A 12254-nucleotide genomic window follows, 5' to 3' on the forward strand; every position below is an offset into this window, starting at 1 on the left:
GACAATATGAAACTAAAAAAAAAAAAAAAAAAATAGCTTACTACTACTTTTCTTTGGAGGCTAACATTCAGGCTCGCTCACCTTTTCAAGTAGCTTGCCTAAAGCTGGTAACATGCAATATGACAACATGATTAACCTAATGTTTGTTAATTAACAAACAACTGACACCAATTTACTGCCAAGCGGCGCTATGAAGGCCTTTACAATTCAGTAGATGGGCGCAGGTTGTTTGTTTACTAGAAAGTTCATGTGTTTTCTTAAAATAAATGGCAGAGTCAAAGAAAGTTTCAAAGAAAACTAAAACTGCGCCGCCAATATGGAAACATTTCTGATTTCAAGACGACAAAAGGAGGTGAGCTGAAAAAGGCAAAATGTAAACCCCTTGGCACTGCAGGAAAAAAAGTCTTACTGCCACCATGTGATCTGGAGTCGCTACACTCTCATCAGTCTCACTCGGGAGCGGATGAGTCCGGTGACGACATGTAGTGGTAAAATTCAGTATACCGGTTCTATATTTAGCTTAATATCAAACTGGTTTGAAAATGAACACCGGCCCAAGCCTAGCATGTATGATTTCGTTACCTTCACGCCCAGGCCACTTTGTTATTCAGTGTGTTGCGTTACCCTGTTTAAGAGGCGTTGATTGCAGTGGATTAGACTAGTCGCCTTCATTAGTTGCCCACAATGAACTGGCTGTGTCAACTATGTAGCTTAATGTAAGGTTGCTTGGTTTGCACTTTACTAAGATAGTACTTCTTGAACTGCAATTTTGGACTGCTGAAAATCAAGGCGTCTCGGATTTCTGGTTATCTATATGACTGAATTATTTGTCATGACAAAAACAACTCAGGTTACTATGTTTGTTTTTTTTTTTGCTCATATTATTGTTTTATCCAGTTTATTGGGGTGTGCAAAGTGATGAGGAGGGTCCGCAGGAAGAAAATAAATCCTAAGCGTGCATGGGAGGTTTTAAGTCTGAAGTGGAAATGCTGAACTAGTTGCTCTTGTGGAAAAATATCTCAGACAATAATTGAAGCAACAATAAAGTAGTCATTACAGAAACTATGTGAACAAGATAATGTATGTGGTTGGAGACAATTGTGTCTGTGTAACACGCAGGCACACAATGTTATTGTCTCCCTTGTTGTCTAGCATGCAAGCTGTTGTAAGCAAACACCAGACGGCCTCTGTTTTTGCTGGTTTGCTGTTGTACAGTTGTATCAGTGAATGCAGGTGACTGTACATATGTTGATGTTAGCAATGCACAGTTAATTGTAATGATAAAGCACTTTATCTTCTGCAAGAATTTAACTTTGAGTGCTGAATTGATGCTTTACCAGTGCTTGTCCTGGTGAATCACTCAAGTACTCCTTAATTACAGGTAAATAGTTTGATCAACCACAGGTATTCTATTAGCAATCTATCTAGCAATTTCAGACTGGATCCTTATTTTGTCTTTATTTTATATTTTATGAGAGGATGACGATCATGTAAACAAAGACTTGTTTAGATTTGTTTTATTTAAAATCTTTTCAGAACTTAAAATGCATTTTTGCACATAGTATGTGTGGGAATTTCCAGATGCTTTACGATATTATCGCGACACTTATTTCACGATACGATATTATTGCGTTTTTAAACATGGTGCAATATTCTGCGATATTTTGCAATTTATTACCTTTTTTCCAACTTCAAATTTTTCCCACTTACAAATGATGTCCCCAAAAGGAAACTTATTCAACATCGGTTTTATCTAAAAAGATACATTTCTCTGTTTGTTCATCTCTCTTCAATTTTATAGCTGCACAATGGGATTGTCAAGCAGACAAACTGACCAACAAATAATAATAATAATAATAATAATAATAATCGATACTTTGCGTCTGTGTATCGATACGGTTTTGCCACGGAAAATGTCGCGATTCTTGTCGATTTATTTGTTTTTATTTTTTCCCCCCCACCCCTAGCACATAGGCTTTTAGCAATATACTCTGATGTTGATAGTTGATGGTGTCTCTAAAAAGGAGAGAAAGTTCTAATGCAAAGCAGGTGGAGGCCCAGTTGGCAGTCGTGAAGTGGATTTTCTGATCGCTACACAGATCGGCAAAAGGACAACTCAGATTAGAAATGCTTCTCAGAAAAGCTTTAAACTGGCTTGACCTACACTTAATAGGCTTTGGTGCAGATGTGGGAACGGTCTATTCAAGGCCAGGTGGCCTGTGGTCATCCTGTTTGGTACTACCTGATGGGAACTGTCAAATGAGCTGGTCTCATTGGTCACTTTTAAGGGGATGTTGATTGACTTGGAGGCAGCCACATCTGGCTGTAGATGTTTTGCCTGATGTGTTTAAGATTGTGGTTGACTTTGAGGGCTTTGATCTATCTATCTATCTATCTATCTATCTATCTATCTATCTATCTATCTATCTATCTATCTATCTATCTATCTATCTATCTATCTATCTATCTATCTATCTATCTATCTATTAGGGGTGGTACGGTTCACAAAACCCACGGTTTTAGGGTCACGGTTTTCGGTTCAGTACGGTTCTTATTTTTTCTTTAACACTCCAGAATATACTTCAGCATATAGCTAAAATTAGCATATTGAATGCATGTTGCACAAAACGTGCACACAGTGGCAGTTCTATATTGTTTTATTTCATCATAGGTAACGTGAATCCGAATCCAAAATGTTCCCACACACCAGACTATAAACGACGCTGGCGCATCCTCCAGCTCTGGGCAGCCTCTCTCCCACTGGACATTTCTGCAGGTGACGTGGCGTGACCTGCAGCCCGCCCACTCCACTTGAGGAGCGGTTGCCCGGTGTCTCTCATAATCTGATGAAAATCTTTTAAACTGACCTTTGTCGATCTGAAATGAAGACAGATTCAGCAACTGCACGGCCTATTTCTCGCTTAAAATGTTTTCAGAAACACGTTTCAGTGAACTATTTTAGTACAATATGAGATCGTATTCTGAACGAGCCGCCATGACAGTCTGTTTTGAAATTTGGGACCAGCCAGACCCATGTGGGCGCAATCGTCCAATCAGCTGCCATGGGTTTGCGTTTGTCACGCCCATCCGCGTCGTCATTTCCAGTAACTGTTTTAACATAGGTGTCGAAAGTGGACACTACGGCAGTAAGAGGTTAGTGCACATTAACAGGGTACTGACGAACCGTGCGGTACACACACGCTCCGAACCGAGACTAGCGAACCGAGCGGTTCGGGTGTTTTTTCATGAACCGTACCACCCCTACTATCTATCTATCTATCTATCTATCTATCTATCTATCTATCTATCTATCTATCTATCTATCTATCTATCTATCTTGAAGCTGAACATTTGTGTACTCTGAGTTTAAAAAAAAAAGTACAGTATGTCACAGTCTAGAGCTGCAAAGATTAATCAATTAGTTGTCAACTCTTAAATTTATCGCCAACTATTTTGATAATTGATTAGTCTGTTTGAGTAATTATTATTTTTTTGAACATTCTTTGATTCCAGCTTCTTAAATGTAAATATTTTCTAGTTTCTTCTCTCCTCTGTGACAGTAAACTGAATATCTTTGAGTTGTGTACACAACAAGACATTTGAGGATGTTATCTTGGGCTTTTGGGAAACACTGATCCACATTTTTTACCGTTTTCTGACATTTTATAGACCAAACAGCTAATCGAATAATCGAGAAAATAATCAACAGATTAATCGACTATGAAAATAATTAGTTGCAGCCCTATCATTGGTCATAGACTGTAAATATGGTCACGGTCTTTTGAAATGTCATTTAAATGCGGTGATCTGTGTAGAATAGCATGGAATTTGTGAAAGGTCAGGCTCAGGTCAAAATAAGGACCGCCACAAAAAAATCTAAACTCAGTAACCATGCCCTTTGTCAAATCAATGTCATTTTTCGACACCGCTATAACGGCACATTGCTAACCAAAGCATGTGCAACAGTTGACCCAGCATCTGTCTTCTCGATCATGTTAACTTGCCATCCACACTAAGAATGATGGAGGCTATTTCTGACGTTCTCTAGTCATTAGCTAACACAATTCACTGTTCACATCCTGCTTAATGAAACATGCACTTTATTAAATGATACTGTAATGACACTGCTGTAACTGTGTCACTTCTGCCACTGTTGGCTCACCCTCTGTTCTTCTGTCTCCATCAGGTCTGTAATATTGGCTGACGGACCGTGTAAACGCGGGTTGTAAAAGGGTCCCACCGTGGTAAGAAACCCTGCGGTTTTTTTTAATTCCCTGCGAAACAACAGACCTAAACAGGCCACATCCTTTTGTCTGCACTGTTGCGTCATTCTCTGATTGTTTGCCACTCTCCCCTCCCATTATTTTTACCTTTCTCCATCATGCTCTTTTTTTTTTTTTTTTTCTCCCCACACATCTTGGTAAAGTTTCATTGCTGTGGCACCAGAGTTGTCAGTCTTCCTCTATAATACCATTCAAATTTAATTTGTCATTTATTTGTTTTTTATATTTGAATAATATTCAAATATTAATGCTCAAATGCAGCCTGTTATAAATAAGTACTACACAACTCAGGCTTATACATTGTTACTGCCACTATAAGCATGTGGTTGTTGTTACGCGTTCCGTCCGCTAGAGGGACTTGCAACATCAGCCTGGTCTTGAAGGGGATCTACGTCATGGCGCATTGCGTTTCTGGCACGCCGCTCTCTGTTTACATTATTTTCCACCACGCATACAGCGACAAACACAAATCAACTGAGAACTCTGTAATGAAACATTATCTAACAAGTGTATTGAAGCGGCTCAGTTGTAAAGCTAACGTTTCTCGCTTAACACAATGACCTGTTAGAAAGCACAGCCGAAACGATTTGTCATTAACTAAGTACCAATAGTGTTAGCCATGATGCTAACGGCATTGATAACTAAGCCAAATGGTGCTGCCACTACTATTTTAGTGATTTGTAAGCAACCGGTTTCTTGTAGATTGTCACGTTACTCGGTACGTTACGTTAGCTCACAATGCCTTGTGTTTCTCACTCTCGTAACGGACATGAGAAGAAGGGAGATTAGCTAATGTTAGCCAACATATTTATAAAAAAAAAACAATCACATTTGAATAGTAAATTCAGCAATCGAATAGTACTGATAGCACTGCCTCCTCTGTTTCTGCCCTCTCTCAGGTTGGTCATAGTGTATAGAGAGGAGCCTACTCAGCTCTCCAGGCTCCTCAGCCATGGCTCTGCTGGCCCACCTGAAGAGCCTGTTCATCCTGCAGTTGCTAATGGGCTTTGTGTTTGTGGTAAGCGGCCTCATCATAAACTTCATTCAGCTCTGCACCTGCATCCTCTGGCCAATCAACAAGCAGCTCTATCGCACGATCAACTGCCGGCTTGCCTACTCCCTGTGGAGTCGTGAGTATATCCTACTCATTTGTTGTTGCTATGTTATATTTTTCTTAAATGCAAATACCAAATTTCATATTTCAAAAAATGTAAACAAGAAAAGGCATTAGGTAGTGTGTCGTCATACTTTACCTGGCCACCTGCCAGATGCATGCGCTGAGATGAATACCTAGCTGCTAGATCTTCCACAATATCACCAGGCACCCACTAGCTTGTTGCTGTTTGGTGCTGAGCAGTTAGCAGTGGCCAGCTATGTGGGTTAATGAGAGCAGTTGAGGCTCAAACACACATTGCATTTACACCAAAACAGCTGCAGAGTTTGCCGATAATTCTCTATGGGGTTGTCACTATGAGCAACTCATTTGTAGTACGAATCACTGTTATATTAATCAGCAAACCTGGCATGTCTTCAGAGGAAAATGCTTTGAACTGGTACTTAGAGTTCTTATAGTCAATACTATGAACAAAGAAGTTTTGTCAGTGCATTCCCAGTGCATATGATGATTTGTCGTCTCTGTGCAGAGCTGGTGATGCTGCTGGAGTGGTGGTCAGGCACAGAATGCACCCTATACACTGACCAAGCTACGGTGGACAAGTTTGGCAAAGAGCATGTCATCACCATCCTCAACCACAACTATGAGATCGATTTCCTGTGTGGCTGGACCATGTGTGAAAGATATGGCGTCCTAGGGGTCAGTAATGCAGCAAAATATGACTGATCCTAAAACCCTAATCTTAACATAATTTAATTACTTATTAATAAATTGAATTGCCTCTCAACACCAGAGCCTGCTCTTTATGAGAAGGTGGGATTTGATGAGAAATCCAAGCTTCATTATTATAAACGTATACCTTCCCCTCTAGAGTTCAAAGGTCCTAGCCAAACATGAGCTACTGAAGGTTCCTCTAATTGGCTGGACCTGGTACTTCCTAGAAATAGTCTTCTGCAAAAGAAAATGGGAGGAGGACCGAAAGACTGTCTTCAAAGGACTGAGTAGGCTCAAAGACTATCCTGAATATATGTGGGTAAGTACACATTAGACATACTGTGTTTGTCTTCTGGTGTGAGTGTAGTAAGCTGTGTGAACGGTTTTAGCAGTTTGCTTAGATCCAGTTTCATGCTACTACACATCCATTTGCACAAATACTATAGCATGTAGTTTTGCAATCTGTCAACTTTAGCCCAGTGACCCAATCAAGATTGTGAAATATCCTCTCAGAAATAACTTCTCAGTAACAGACAGACATGTAATTACCTGAGCACATCATTTTAGTGAAGTGTAGGTATGGCTGTTTCCATTTAGGATTAGAAATGCATAACGTGAATGAAGTGGTTTGGTATTTATTTCAGTTTATTACAACATGGTCTCATTTTTGTATGTTATCTATCATTTTTACTGGTTCTGATCATTGCACTACTAAGCTTAGATCTCAGAGCACGGAGAGATTGCTAAAAATGAAGTCCTACAGGTGCAGAAACAAGCAGTCAGACAATCGGACCAATTAGTTTTGAGGTAATCCCTCATTGTACAGGACGACTGTGTGAGCATAGCTACATTAGGTCAAAGGTCAACCATAAACGCAGCCTGTAAACTGTTTACATTGAGCAGACATTACTGTTTATTTTTTCTGTGTGGCCGCTTGTGTTCCCAAATCTCAGCTGTTAACTTGGTGAATACAATGTAATTGCTATCAATAGATACGAAGGCCAAAACTTCAAAAATAAGATCCAAGTTGTGATAAACTGGAATTATTCTTGAACCATTTAATGTCAGCTCTTTAGGTTTCATAGGGGAAATATTCTAGCCCTACAAATTATGAGGCAATCCAGATGCTGCCCTTTTACCCAGAATCTCATACATTGAACTCAGTAGAGGTATACACACAGGTTCTCTGAGTGCACCAGCTGTATTTAAAATATTTCAGCTGTGTGTGTGTGTGTGTGTGTGTGTGTGTGTGTGTGTGTGTGTGTGTGTGTGTGTGTGTGTGTGTGTGTGTGTGTGTGTGTGTGTGTGTGTGTGTGTGTGTGTGTGTGTGTGTGTGTGTGTGTGTGTGTGTGGTGTGTGTTTGTGTTGTGTGTGTTTGTGTGTGTGTGTGTGTGTGTTGTGTGTGTTGTGTGTGTTGTGTGTGTTGTGTTTGTGTGTGTTGTGTGTGTGTGTGTGTTGTGTGTGTTTCCTTTTTTTTTTTCTTTACTGTGAAACCTCATGAACTGGACTTTTCACTGTGCATAAACAGTCTGAGGAGACTTTCACTCTGCTTTGGGAGGCAAAACAGCTCTTTCCGGTTTAAACAAGCAAGTTGCTTACATTCATGGCATCTTACTTGGTGGCAGCAGGTGCTGCTGTTTGTTTTTACCTTCACTGCAGGTGTAAAGCAGATTTTCACCGTGACTCAACTAGTTCACCAGCTGAGATTAGCCAGATCAGCAGTTGATCTAATTACCCCTTAAATCAAGCATTAGGCCACTGCTAATGACACAGTTTGTATGTGTTAAAACAAACAATCTTAACACTCTTTGAAAGAGTTGTCACCCACCTGCCTATTGAGATAAGAAAGTGACTTTTATTTTAGCATATTGTTACATTGAGGTGAACTTAATCTGTAATTCAACCAAGCAGAAGTAGGGTAGTGGATGGGACCGGAGAAAGGAGGTCATCTCAAGTCTGTTTCTTTTCTTTTCTTTTTTTTTTCTTTTATAGGTGTGTGTGTGTGTGTGTGTATTGTGTATATGTATAACACAGCTCATCTGCCTCCACAGTTTTTGCTGTATTGCGAGGGGACCCGCTTTACAGAGACAAAGCACCAAATCAGTATGCAGGTTGCAGAGAGTAAAGGCCTGCCCAAGCTCAAATACCACCTACTACCCCGAACCAAAGGATTCACCACCACACTGCAATGTCTTAAGGGCACAGGTAGTGTGAGCAAACGCACACAATGTTAATCATGCTCAATTCACAGTGAATTCTTTTAATCTTTGTGTTTTTTCTATTTTATAGTATCTGCTGTGTACGATGTGACTCTTAACTTCAAAGACAACCAAACTCCCACTCTCCTGGGCATCGTCAATGGCAAGAAATACAAAGCTGACTTGAGTGTGAGGTGGGTGCCACTGATAACCCTCCATTTACTTTTGACTCATCCGTTATTGTAGTAATGATGCATTACGCTGCCAGCTGCACTGCCTTTCTTCAATGATGAAAATGATGAATGTATTCTAAACCTTTTGGAGACAGTGAGTGCGTTCAAAATGCTGGCTAGTTTCCCAGCGTGTTTATTGTTTCAGAACAAAAACTCTAATGGCCAGGACACTCCTACTGAGTAAAGAGCTGGCCATAAGACAAAAACAGATTGGGATGGCACGTGCTGAAATGGCTGGGAAAAGCATGTCTCATGTCTGAACAACGAAACAGAGAGAAGTATAGTACTTCTTTATTTGACTCAATTAAAGAAAAACTAGGAAAAGGAGGATGGTTATTTTTAGTTTTGCGGTTAAGTAATTCAATTCAATTTTATTTATAGTATCAAATCATAACAAAAGTTATCTCGAGACACATTACAGATAGAGTAGGTCTAGACCACACTCTATAATTTCCAAAACCCCAACAATTACAGTAATTCCCTCAAGAGCAAGCATTAGCAGTGGCTATCGCGACAGTGGCAAGGAAAAACTCCCTTTTTAGGAAGAAACCTCAGCAGACCCAGACTCTTGGTAGGCGGTGTCTGACGGGCCGGTTGGGGGTGTGATGAACAGTGGCGATAATAGTCACATTCGAAGGTTATCGTGGAAGTTCATGTCAAAGCAGGGCACATCGTGTCATACTGAGTAGTGCAGTCCCCTATACCGGATCCAGACTACTCTGTGCATAGGAACATCACAGCAGGGCGTTGCGGGATGTAGCGTGGCGCTGCAGAGCATGGGTGGATGCGGCGGATGCAGCAGGATGCGGCCGGGAATTGCAGAGAATCACAGAGCATAGCTCTGCGAAGAAGAAACATAAGGAGTCCGGGGAGTAAACTCCCCAGAGCTAGATTAGTAACAAGCAATTCTGTGACAGGATGCATACAAAAGTAACGAGTAGAGATGAGAGAGCAGCTCAGTGTGTCATAGGAAGGAAACAGCCTTCCCTGCAGTCTAGAATTATAATAGCATAACTAAGAGAGGCAGGTTAAAGAGAGGTGCCTGGTCGGGCTAGAACTCTCCCCAACCAGATCGGGCTGTACTGGCCTGCCTCCCTCTACTTTTGCTATATTATTAATTATACAGTATATAAAACTGATGACTACGAGGAGAAGCAGGTGGGCCGGGTTAGGTGGATGCTGCAACTCCTCAGTCCCTAACTATAAGCTTTGTCAAAGAGGAGGGTTTTCAGTTTACTCTTAAATGTGGCGACGGTGTCTGCCCCTCGAACCCAGACTGGGAGATGGTTCCACAGAAGCGGAGCCTGATAGCTGAAGGCCCTGGCCCCCAGTCTACTTCCAGAGACTCTAGGAACCACAAGTACCCCCGCATTCCGGGAGCGCAGTGCTCTAGTGGGACAATAAGGTACTAAGAGCTCTTCTAGGTATGATGGTGCTTGACCATTTAGAGCTTTGTAAGTCAGGAGGAGGATTTTAAATCCGATCCTAGATTTCACAGGAAGCCAATGCAGAGAAGCTAATACAGGAGAAATATGATCTCTTCTCTTAGTTCTCGTCAGAACACGTGCTGCAGCGTTCTGGATCAGCTGGAGAGTCTTAAGGGACTTATTTGGGCAACCTGATAATAAGGAATTGCAGTAATCTAGTCTAGAAGTAACGAATGCATGGACTAGTTTTTCAGCATCGTTTTGAGACAGGATATTCCTAATTTTGGCAATGTTACGAAGATGGAAAAAGGCTATTCTTGAGGTTTGTTTTAAGTGGGCGTTGAAGGATATATCCTGATCAAAAATAACTCCCAAAGTTCTGACAGCAGTGCTGGAGGCCAGGGCAATACCATCCAGAGTAGCTATATCTTTGCGCGAACGCGTTCGGTGCGTTGGTCCTATCACAATAACTTCAGTTTTGTCTGAGTTTAACATCAGGAAACTGTGGGTCATCCAGGATTTTATATCCTCAATACACGTTTGAAGTCTTGCTAACTGACCACTTTCATCTGGCTTAATTGACAGATATAATTGGGTATCGTCTGCGTAACAGTGATAGTTAATTGAGTGTTTCCTAATCATATTACCTAGAGGAAGCATATATAAAGAAAATAGAATTGGTCCAAGCACTGAGCCTTGAGGAACGCCATGGCTAACTTTGGCGTGCTTGGAGGGTTTATCGTTAATGTTAACAAATTGGGATCGCTCAGAGAAATAGGACTTGAACCAGCTTAGTGCGATTCCTTTAATGCCGACTAAGTGTTCCAGTCTCTGTAACAGGATGGTATGTTCAATAGTGTCAAATGCAGCACTAAGATCTAGTAAAACAAGAATGGAGACAAGTCCTTTGTCTGCAGCTGTTAGAAGGTCGTTAGTAATTTTCACCAGTGCCGTCTCTGTGCTATGATTCTTTCTAAATCCTGATTGAAAATCATCAAATAAACTGTTGCTATGTAGAAAATCACATAACTGATTAGCGACCACCTTCTCAAGGATCTTGGATAGAAACGGAAGGTTAGATATAGGTCTATAGCTTGCTAAGACCTCTGGATCTAGGGTGGGTTTTTTCAGAAGAGGTTTTATCACAGCTATTTTAAATGACTGCGGTACATAACCTGTTAATAAGGACATATTGATCATATCTAGTAGTGAAGTGTTTACCACGGGTAACGCTTCTTTGAGTAGCCTCGTTGGGATGGGGTCTAAGAGACAGGTAGATGGCTTAGCTGAGGATATCTTTAACATTAATTGTTGAAGGTCTATAGGATAAAAGCAGTCTAAGTAGACTGCAGTTAAACATAACCATGAGTGTAAAGAAATCCCTCAGCACAAAATAGAAAATTTCTGGTGCAGTGGAAGAGAGTTCTAGGTGAGGGAGCCCCCTGGTGGTGAGAAACTATTATTTACTATATCATCATGAAATGTTTTCTGTTGCACTCTGAGAGGACGAGTCATCGTGAAATCCATTTATATTATGGTTTACTCTTTCATGCAGTGTTAGTTGACTATCCCCATTTGTTACTCTGAATGTAGGTAACAACACATGTATTTAAAATACATTGTTTTATTAGGTTATAGTGCTTATATGTATTTACAGTATAGTAGTAGTTTTTTTAGTTTGGTTGGTCATGATTTTGATATTTCTATTAACTTTTTTTTTTTTAATGGGCTAAATATATCATGCCCTTGTTAAAGGCAGGTACAGACATAACAATTGAATGACCCACTTATAGTTATGGTTTGGGCATCACTACCAGTTATCTGACCTAGTTGGACTAAGTCCGTTCTACTCTGATCAGTTGATGATCATCTGGAAACAGTGTGTGGTATTGTTCTTATCCCGTCACTGGCCGTCCTTCTCATCAAGAATAATTTTCACAACTTGAATCATAACCACAAAACATGCGTGAGCAGGAGAAATCATAATACCTGAGGAAAAAAGTGGTAAAATTGTGTAGTGTGCCAATCATATTCATCAGCTGTCAATGTACCTGAAGTTCTTAAAAAAAAGTCCCTCACCTTCAGCTGTCTGTGTATAATTTATATTACCCTCTTCTCTGTATCCACAATCTCATCAAAGGTTGAAATTTTTTCTTTGCCAAGTTACAGCATAGATCAGAAAGTCAAATTGTTGTTTTTTGGACATCCCTTTCTGTTTTGTTGCATGTTCCTGAATTCTTGTTCTTACAGGCTTTGGGCAGTTGCTTGGTGACACAAAAACAACG

General features: G+C 40.5%; 1 protein-coding gene across 4 annotated transcripts in view; it reads left to right on the forward strand.

The window, feature by feature from the left end:
- The window catches only part of agpat3 (1-acylglycerol-3-phosphate O-acyltransferase 3), a 29938-nt gene that overhangs the window by 13839 nt on the left and 3845 nt on the right, over positions 1-12254 (forward strand). For all 4 annotated transcript variants that reach the window (XM_039818837.1, XM_039818840.1, XM_039818838.1 and 1 more), the window contains exons 2-7: positions 4187-4244; positions 5183-5413; positions 5927-6096; positions 6269-6430; positions 8163-8316; positions 8401-8503. In XM_039818837.1, the coding sequence (XP_039674771.1) occupies positions 5236-5413; positions 5927-6096; positions 6269-6430; positions 8163-8316; positions 8401-8503 (767 nt within the window). In that variant the 5' untranslated portion in view covers positions 4187-4244; positions 5183-5235. The remainder of the gene's footprint in view (positions 1-4186; positions 4245-5182; positions 5414-5926; positions 6097-6268; positions 6431-8162; positions 8317-8400; positions 8504-12254) is intronic.

Source organism: Perca fluviatilis, chromosome 12, assembly GCF_010015445.1.
Source record: "Perca fluviatilis chromosome 12, GENO_Pfluv_1.0, whole genome shotgun sequence".
In the NCBI taxonomy this organism is placed as follows: Eukaryota; Metazoa; Chordata; class Actinopteri; order Perciformes; family Percidae; genus Perca; species Perca fluviatilis.